Consider the following 9,561-nt stretch of genomic DNA (forward strand, 5'->3'; position numbering starts at 1 on the left):
TGCAAGTCACAAAAATAGGTAGATCACAGAATAAGGCTGCACATGCCATGGCAGCGATGGGTCGTGGTTAGCAGCGTACGGCTTGTTGGTTAGCAAATTCCCCCCAGGAGATTAGTATTGTCATTTCAAATGAATGTACTCCCACTATTGATTAAATGAAATGAAATGCTTTTCCCCCGCAAAAAAAAAACAAATCCATGGCTAGTAACCATGCATGAGAAAATTAACAAATCCATTGTTGAATGCCCAATTAATCCACGAGGGCGTCCACAATTCCACACTTAAACACGAGAAGAGGTAAACAGAAGATACATCATCTGCGCTCCATTCAGAGCCTGAAGTGGTCGAGCGCGGAGGTGCCGTCCAGGCCCTTGGCCCTGTAGTGCCGGAGCAGCTCCTCCACCGTCGCGCTCTTGTACCTCGCGCGGTCTCCGCCGGTGACGATCGGCTGCAGCACCCTCATGGACGCGGCGGCACCGTACGTCCGGAAGAAGCAGGCCACCGACACCCGAGGACCCGCGCCGTTGGCCACCACGCGGTGCTCCACGCTCTTGAACCTGTCGTTGGACAAGAGCTGCAGGTAGTCGCCGATGTTCACCACCAGTGCCCCCGGCACCGCCGGCACCTCAATCCACTCAGCGGAGCCGCCGTCATCCTCCACGAGCACCTGGAGGCCGCCGACGGCGTCCTGGAGCAGCACGGTGAGGAAGCTGGGGTCGGAGTGCCGGGTGGTGCCCATAGTCAGGTGCGGCTCCGGGCACGCCGGGTAGTAGTGGGCGGCGAGGTTGAGCCCGTCGAGGCACCCGGCGTCCTTCTTTAGGTGCCCGCGGCGCAGTCCCAGGGCCTCCGACAGCAGTTCCAGCAGCTCGTGGTACAGCTGCCGCGCCAGCCGCTCGTACTCCGGCACGACGCTTCGGAGGGCCGGCGGGATCTCCTCGGGCGCCGGCGGGTCTGGCGTCATGTCAATGTACACGCTGTCGCGCCAGTTGGCGGCCGGCGATTGGAACAGGTCGAAGTTGCTCGTGTACCTGACGCGCCGGCCGTGGTCCCGGCTGTAGTACGGCGCCCTGGCGTCCGCGGGTTCCTCGTGGAAGCACCGCACCGCCGCGAGCATCTCCGACATGGCCGCCTCCGGCACGCCATGGTTCACCACCTGGAAGAAGCCAACCGTCTCCGTGGCTGCCCTCACCGCGCCGACCACGGAGGCTCGCCCCGACGGCGTCCCGAGGCCGGCGAGGTCGATGACCGGGATGGTGAAGCGGTGCTCGTGGTGTAGCTGAGGAGGCGCGTACAGGGGGAGGGAGTCCGGCGGGTGGTGAAAGATGGCGGGGACGGCGGTGACGCCCGCGTCGACCAGGCCCTTGACGCCCGCCTTGGTGTCGTCGAACGCCTGGAGCGCTTGTCGGCGGTCGTCATCTGCCGTAGATGTGGCGTAGGCGGTGGCGGTGGTGGACATGTCGCCGCGGGCTCTGTGACTGCGAGCGAGATTGGACTGGAGGTGGAGGGTAGTGCGAGCGAGAGTTGGCCGGTCGTCGGTGCTGTGGTGTCCGTATATACACGCACGCACGCACGCATGCTAGCGAGCGAGGAGCGGATGCATGCATGCACATTCGATCTGTTCGGTGGCACCGCCTGGACCATCTTCCACGCATCCAGCACCAGCAGGCAGAGCGCAACGTGGACCATCGACCCCAGCAGGCACGCTGGCTACTCTGTCTTGTCTGTCTGTCTGTTTGCGGAGAGTGGAGACGAGGAGGCAATGCATTACGGCATCTCCAGCCACGCCCGCACAAAGGCCTCCCTAGGCATTTTTTTGTGCCGACATTGAAAAATCGCCCAGTCGCGTTTCAGGAGCCTGATTTTCGCCGGCTTGAGCCGAAAACAGCGCCGGCGGATCCAGGCCGAACCCGGCGCGCTGGGCGGCGTTCGGGGGCGCCGGGGCGAACTGTTTCGGCGCGAAACAGCCGCGGGCCCGCCGCGTCAGGGACACGGCGGCTCGTCTTCCCCCAACTGCCTCGGTTCCCGCGGGGAATCAATGCCAAGGCTGCCGCCGGTCAGCCTTGCCATTGATTCCTCACGGGCGGCGAGTCTCGGGACGGCGCGCCGACACCTCCCCTCCCTCGCGCGCGTACACACGGCGCGGAGCGGCTATGAAAGCCGGCGGTTCTCGCCGGTGCCCACACCAGACTCGCCCCTCGCCGCCGCCCAGCCCCTCTCTCTCCGTCTCCGTCTTCCTCTCCCGAGCGTCACCGGCAGCCCCTCTCTCTCCCTCTCTACCACCGCCGAGTCCGTCGCCATGGCAGAGCGCTTCCCCGGAGACGAGGCAACGGCGAACGGCTTCAGCCGGCGTTCGCTCCGCGAACAGGAGTCCTGGCTCCTGTTCCAGGCGAACATCCCGGCACCGCCGGACATGCGCGCCGGGCCGACGGGGTGGCGGCTCAGCGACGGGGGAGTGCCTGTTCCCCCGTTACCCGACGCCTTGGCGAAGCCCACGTACTTCGCCGAGGAGGTCGAGGTCGCGCGCGCCTCCCTGACCGACGACGAGCGCTCCCTCCCCTAGTATGCCGCCGGCAATCACGCGGCTTGGGCGGCTTACTTCCAGCGCCACCAGCAACAGCGCCTGGCCTCCACCAACGACGCGCCGGTGGTCGGCGGCGTGAAGAACGGCGTGGGGCGCCACCTGTGGTGGGGCGTCCCGGGCCGCACGCTGGAGGGCGTGCTGACGCACCTCGACGGCGGCAACAACCCGCCGTTGACCTATCCTGCGACGGAGGCCGCCCCGTCGCAACACCGACGCGCATGGGCGCCAAGGAGGTTCGCCTCCTCCTCATCTTCCTCCTCTCGCTCATCCTCCCATTCCTCCGGTTCTTCGGCGCTTCTCGGCGTCAAGGCCGAGCCCGCGGCGGAGACACCAATCGGTCGGCGCAGTCGCAGCGTCGGCATCGTCATCAACGAGGGCGGCCGGCGCGCCCCCTCCTCGTCGGCTTCTCTGCGCTTCGTCAAGCCGAAGATGGAGCCGGGGCTGGCGCCGGTGAAGACGGAGCCGGGGCTGACGCCGGTGGAGGCGGAGTTCGACGACGACGACGCGGCCCTAGAATGGGCGCGCCAGGACTCCATTGCAATGGAGAAGGCGCGCCGGGAGAAGGAGAAGGAGCGCCAGCGCGCCGCCCTGCGCCGCTTCGAGGAGCGCCGACGCGGCCGCGTTGAAGACGGGGTCGTCGTCTTATGCGACAGCGACGACGACGACACGCCGCTGCCAGTCCACCATGGTGACGCCGGGCAGGGGTCCAGCAGGGGCGCCCGTGTCAAGGAGGAGAAGGCCGACGGCGGCCACGACTTCAGCCCTTTTTTTTAGATTAGGTTAAAATGTAATGAAAATATGCGAATTTCACCGAAATTTGCCATGTTTGACAGAAATTTAACTAGTTTTTATTATAACTTCGCCGAACGGTCCTTTTTTTTTTAATATGCGCCTGGGGGCCGACGGCTGGGGACCGACTCGCCCCCAGGGCCTTTTTTGCGCCGGCTCATTCCTAGGCGGCACTTTTAGAAGCCCCTGGGGGGTCAACGACTGGAGATGCCCTTAGAAACACGGTACGAGGTGTGCGCACACGTACATGCACTATATATTCACTTGCGTTGCATGCATGCGCCTTCATGCCAAAATATAAAATATACTGTATGACGTTCTGTCCCATAAGGGCGTCCACAACGCAACCCATAAAAAATCTACTGCATCCGTCCGTGGATAGAGAGATTAGTCCGTGAATATAGATGCGGGAGGCAGCCATCTAACATTAGCCACATACATTTCAAACTATTTTTAAATAAATCGGATGAAATTTATGCAAACACAGGCGGATTTTGTATAAACATTACGAATTTCATAAACACAACGGATTTAAGTACATTTCGAACATTTAGAAAAAAGACCTGCCCTTAAACCTATTCTACGGCAGCGGCCCCCGGCGTCCAAGCCTGTGTCGTCCTTCTTCCGTCTTCTCCATAAGCACCAGCGATAAGACCGATGAAGTAAAGGTGTGGTCTCCGGTAAAGAAGAGTAAAATATGGGAGACGGACCGGCCCACTGGGATACCAGGACCCGCCAGCTCATGTGGCCTACTCATCCTCGAAAGAGTCTGCGCCTTGTCCGTCGCTGGTGGACGTGAGGTCCATGAGGGAAATGGAGGCACCTTAGCTGTCGTCGTCCCATCGGGCCGGCTGATGGTTCATCGGCGGCTTGTAGAAGGCGCATCTGGCTATGTTCTCTTCTGCGATGGCCTGCAGCTATGCCTCCGCCGCTGCCGCTTTCCGCCGAGCGGCGGCTTGAGCACGGATGGCATCATAGATGGCACGCTGCTCCGTGACGAAATTCGGGTTCGCCTCGGCCATGGCCCCAACGTCCATTAATGAAACACGGAAAGCCTTCTCCCGTTCATAAGGATTTTCGATATCCAGCTGATTGCCTGTGAAGTAATAATAAGCATCCATGGCTCCGTAATCAAGTATTCCCTCGATTAAAATCTGCCTGGAGTCCTCTGTATGGCCGCTGTCTCTTCCTCTGCTTCGATACTGCTCTCCTCCCTATGGTCAACGGTGGCGATTTTTCTTATAGAGTCTGCTCTCCCACCTGCGTGGCCATCAGCGAACCACAAAGGAGCCCGAAAGACAGGTGCTGGAAAAGATAAGGAGCTCCCTTCACAAAGTGTACCGCCGGCTGGGTTTTGACCTTATCATACATAGTACAATTTATTTTTCTAGATGCTTGCTTAAAATACCTCCCATGTTTTATGGACTAGTCTATCTTTTTGAAGGGAGATTGAAGCCAAAGTTTGTCAACCACGGATGTGGAGCTGGTCGAGACTTGCGGCTAGATGACACCGGCTGTGCGCGGCAAGGAAAGACTTGCGTCGCGCCAAGACTCAAGACTAATTGATATAATCTAGGAGATGAAAACCTAGGAAATTAGATTAGAACTCACTTATATGTTATTTTTTCATTATTTTATTTTGAGGAAGTGAATTATTTTTGAGAAATCACACCATGGGACTATAGTTTTGATTTCTTGGGTTGGCCATATTGAGCCACATAAATTATGAATTACTTTTCATTGATGGTGTTCTGTATGTCCAGATAGCATAGAGGCAGCCGATCAATATAACCAGTAATGGGTATTCCCATCACATCATGTTTTTGATATATACTCTGTAGTATTCTTGTTGTGCTAGTGAGAAAAGTTCCACAAAAAGAAAATTTCGATTTGACTTCTTTTCACGAAAGACAAATTTTCGGTTAAAATAGCATGAATCGTGACCTATAATAGTAAATAAATTTTGTCTTCTTCACTGTGAAGTCAACGTAGGTTTTTTTGTGTGAAAATTTATATACTAGTGTGTAAGTAAGTCAAGTTTAATCTAAAAATACTTTTGAAGTACTTTGACTTTTTTTTATTTTTAAAAAATACCCCATATAGGTGTACGGGAGCCGAAGGGTATTTCCGGTCGAATACCCTTCAAGAAACACATGGCAACCAAAGGGGCCTCGGCTTAGAAAACAATGCGCTTATAAAAGAGCTCGACCTATGTCCCAAAAAACAATCGGCTTACATGCGAGTCTCATCAAAGTACCTGTCACATGTCGTCATTTCACCACACTTGACGGCTTCATGATGGTGGGCGCTATAAACTGAGTGCCGTCTAATGACGTGCTTGACTTACGTATGTCCTTCTTTTAAATGCCAGAAATGTAGGACCCCGATAACACCCGAATGTTCGGGCTGTGAGGTGATCGACCCGAACGAGTTGTTCGGTTCAGCAGGGGAAGTATCAGCGAACAGTTTCGTTCGTTGCGATGTTCCAACAGCCCGAACCATCCACCTAATCCCACGTTAGCTGGGCATTTTGTTAGGCCTGCTGGCCCAAACTATTCCCTTTGCAAAAAAAAAATTAAATGCAGAAAAAACAAGAAAACAGTGAAGAAAACCCAACTGGAAAAACTGAGAAAAAACTGTACAATAAGATGCCACAAAAATCTAGAAATTGCCATCAATTTTTATAATTGTTGAAGCTACTACACAGTACCTACATGAAATTAAAAACGGCATGATAGATGGCAACGAGCAAAAAATTCCATGATGTACAAAAGTAGAAAAAGTTGCCGTGCAACAGGAAATGAATTGCCATGGTTTGTATGAAATTTTGAAATTTGTTCAAATATAAACTGTCGTGGGCGCAAGAAAATTGCCATGGTCTGCACACCAAAAAATGCCATGATGCATAGAAAAAATTGCCGTGACCATAAAACTAAATTTGCCATAGTCGCATAAGAAAATAATTTTGACAAGATGCAAAAAGAAAGAAAGATTGCCATGGTCATAAAAACACGCATTGATACCAAAAGCAAATCTATAAGTTTACCAAATGGTGGCCAAAAAGTGGTGTAAATTTTCCGTTGTTTCAAATTTTCTGTGATGCATATTACCCCTTCCATCAACATGTGTTGAAAAATTTGAAAACATTATCATTAGTAAATAATTTTGGCACTTCCTTGAGACATGGACCTAATTTTTTTCCATGATCTATAAATTCAAAATTGTCATGGTCAATTACAGAATTTCAATGATTAATGATTTTTTTGCATGCATAGCTAATGAAATTTGCCATGAATCGCAAACTTAATTTGCCATGGTCATTTACTAAAATTTCCCATCATCTTGGTAATTAAAAAATAAATATTTCCATGGCAATACATCAAACTAAAAGTTGCCATGATCAATGAAATAAATTTGCCATGGGTAATGAATGAGAAACTAAAATTTGCCATGATCTATGCACTAAATTTGCCATGGTCAATTATTACCATGATCATGAATAAAATTTGCCATGATTCATTAACCAAATTTGCCATCATTCGTTAACTAAATTTTCCATGACTGTTTGCTAATAATTACCATCGTATTGGCAATAAAAGTAAATTTGCCATGGCAATATAAATGAATTTCTCATACTACAAAGTAAAAATTGACATGTTCCTAAATGAATCAGGTTATGCAGATAGAAAACATATAATTATTGTGTGTTTATACAAAAAAAAAGTTTCGAAGTTTGCAATGATGTATGAGGCACACTTCTCATAGAAAAAAGTTGTCGTGCTACAAAGAAAAAATGCCATGGTTTGTACGAAAGTTGTCCAAATATAAATTGCCGTGGTCGCAGAAATTTTCCATGGTCTACAGACAAAAAAATGGAACTAAAATCATCCATGATATATAAACTAATTTTGCCATGGTTAATTCCTAAACTTACCATGATCAAGTGGAAATTATAGTTTCCATGGTTAATCAGTGAGAAACTACAATTTGCCATGGTCTATGAACTAAATTTACCATGGTCAATTTATAAAAATTACCATGATCAACAAAAATAATTTTCCATGATTCATTAACTAAATTTGCCATCATTCGTTAACTAAATTTGCCATGGTTGTTTGCTAATAATTGCAATCGTCTTGGCAATAAAAGTAAATTTGCCATGGCAATAAAATCTATGCTACAGCGTAAAAATTGCCATGTCACGAAGATACAAAAATCATACAATTATTGTGTGATTATACAAAAAAAAGTTTCAAAGTTTATAATGATGTATGAGGCACGCTTCTCGTAGAAACATAAGTTGTCGTGCTACGGAAAAAATTGCCATGGCAAAAGTTGCCATGTGCCAAAAAAAGTAGTCAATGTGACTATTATCATGATTTGCAAAAGATATGGTAAAAAGCTATATTGTTATCTTTGTAAAGTTTCCATGATGCATGAAGATAACAATTGTCTAAATTTGCCATGCGACAAAAAAGTAAAAACGTTTGTGGAAGTTGCCATAATTTAGGAAAAAAATGTCCTGACATTTCCATGTCACCTTATTAAAAATAAATTTTAAAACATTTGCCATGTGAGCATTGCATAGTTCCAATAAAAATTTGCCATGTGACAATAACAGATTTACCACTAGTCAGCATGAGCACTTTCCAAGATGTGTTTTCCCAGGGGCAAAAAATGTACGCGAAATGCCATGGGACATATTGTTGTGCTAATAATCAAGAATTTATTAAGTATACTTGAAACTACAAAAAAAAAACATATGGACAGGACGCTTGCGATAGTAAACCATACAAAAAAAATGCCAAAATAGCTATAGAAATAAGTACTGATATAATTTGCCATGTGTTATTTTTAGCATGAACAAATACTAGGGTGGAAATGACGACTAAGGATGGACACTAAAAAATTGCATATCAAAATGCATCTACCCATTCTGGGCACTTGCCTACAAGAACGAGTAGTCTTTTTGCTTAGCTAGTGAATCGATCAAGATGCTGTGGAATCCGTGGAAAGAAAAAGAAATCCTAGTTCACCTCCTGGTTGTGCATCAAGATCAAGATCCTGCGGAATCACCATGGAATCAGCGGCTAGGTGTGACTCGTTCAAACGAGAGATTCTTACGGCAGCGGCGTTGAGCAAGGGGTTAACGTACCGGCCGGAGAGAGTGGCAAAGCCGCGAAAAGGTTTGACCAAGCCACCGCCGCAAGGTGAACGGAATACCTGGCCATGGGTGACTCCCGGCGAGCAGTTCCCCTTCGGCACATCGCAGGAAAGAAGACGGCGTCCCCGTCGACGAGCAGCTCGACTGCAAGCGGCAGGGCGTCGTCCACCTCCTGGTTGACCTCCGCCACATGCCGACGCTGAAGCGCCGCGGCGGCGACGGCGGCGGCGTCAGATCGCTGCTGCTCTCTCCCTCCGCGCCACGCATCCTCGAGCGCCGCGACTTTCTCGAGCTGGCGCCATCGCCGAGATCCGTGGACAGGCTGCCGCAACACCCTCACCGGCGACCGCTGCCGCTATCCCCCTCTGCGCCCGCCCCTTCGACAGCGCCGCGTCGGAGACGGCTCTGCTCCTCCCCCTTCCGTGCCCCGCATCCTCAAGCGGCTACGCTTTCTCCAACTACCGGCATGCCGCCGAGATCCACGGGCTGGCCGCTGCACACACCTTCGCCGGCGATCTGGTCGGGGTGGAATCGATTTGTGTGGTCGGGGCGGAAGAGAAAGGGAGTGGACTAGTCTAGAAATGGATAGTGAAGTGGGCCGTCTCACCACGAGAGAAAAAGGTTCGCGCTGACCCCTCGTCCTTGCGAACAGTTCACGACCGATGACGTGGCCACGAATTTACGTCAAAAATAACGCGGGTGATCAGGCGATGGATGAAGCGTTCGAGCCGATCTCCTAAAAACCTGACGTTCGGGCGTTATTGTTTCCGGAAATGTAAGCTGAATACCTTAGCTTTCCCAGGGTCCTCGTTAAAGCAGCACACCACCGCGAGCATCCCGAGCACGGACGTCTCCAACACGCCATGGTTCACCACCTAGAAGATGCCCATCGTCTCTGTGGCCGCCCTCACCGCGCTGACCACTGAGGCCTGCATGGATGGTGTCACGAGGCCGCGAGGTCGATGATTGGGATGGCGAAGCGGTGCTCATGACGAGGCTAAGGAGATTTGTTTCTCGTGAAAGTACA

At 51.0% G+C, this 9,561-nt stretch overlaps 1 protein-coding gene and 1 long non-coding RNA gene across 2 annotated transcripts; both read right to left on the reverse strand.

Annotated features, from left to right (window-relative positions):
- Positions 1-215: 215 nt before the first annotated feature.
- Positions 216-1,553, reverse strand: LOC123150569 (1-aminocyclopropane-1-carboxylate oxidase homolog 1-like). The gene has a single exon (XM_044570408.1). The coding sequence runs from the start codon at positions 1,454-1,456 to the stop codon at positions 329-331; it is 1,128 nt and encodes a 375-aa protein (XP_044426343.1). The 5' UTR covers positions 1,457-1,553; the 3' UTR covers positions 216-328.
- Positions 1,554-8,161: 6,608 nt separating this feature from the next.
- On the reverse strand, positions 8,162-9,104 carry LOC123154527 (uncharacterized). Its single transcript, XR_006476887.1, has 2 exons — positions 8,526-9,104; positions 8,162-8,434 (listed from the first exon to the last, which is right to left on the reverse strand). It is a non-coding gene; the product is annotated as an uncharacterized lncRNA (long non-coding RNA).
- Between the last annotated feature and the right edge of the window lie 457 nt (positions 9,105-9,561).

This window comes from Triticum aestivum, chromosome 7A (genome assembly GCF_018294505.1).
Source record: "Triticum aestivum cultivar Chinese Spring chromosome 7A, IWGSC CS RefSeq v2.1, whole genome shotgun sequence".
Lineage (NCBI taxonomy): Eukaryota > Viridiplantae > Streptophyta > Magnoliopsida > Poales > Poaceae > Triticum > Triticum aestivum.

Bases quoted from the DNA above. Each gene is read 5' to 3' on its own strand.
- LOC123150569 (XM_044570408.1), bottom strand. From the start codon at position 1,456: ATGTCCACCACCGCCACCGCCTACGCCACATCTACGGCAGATGACGAC.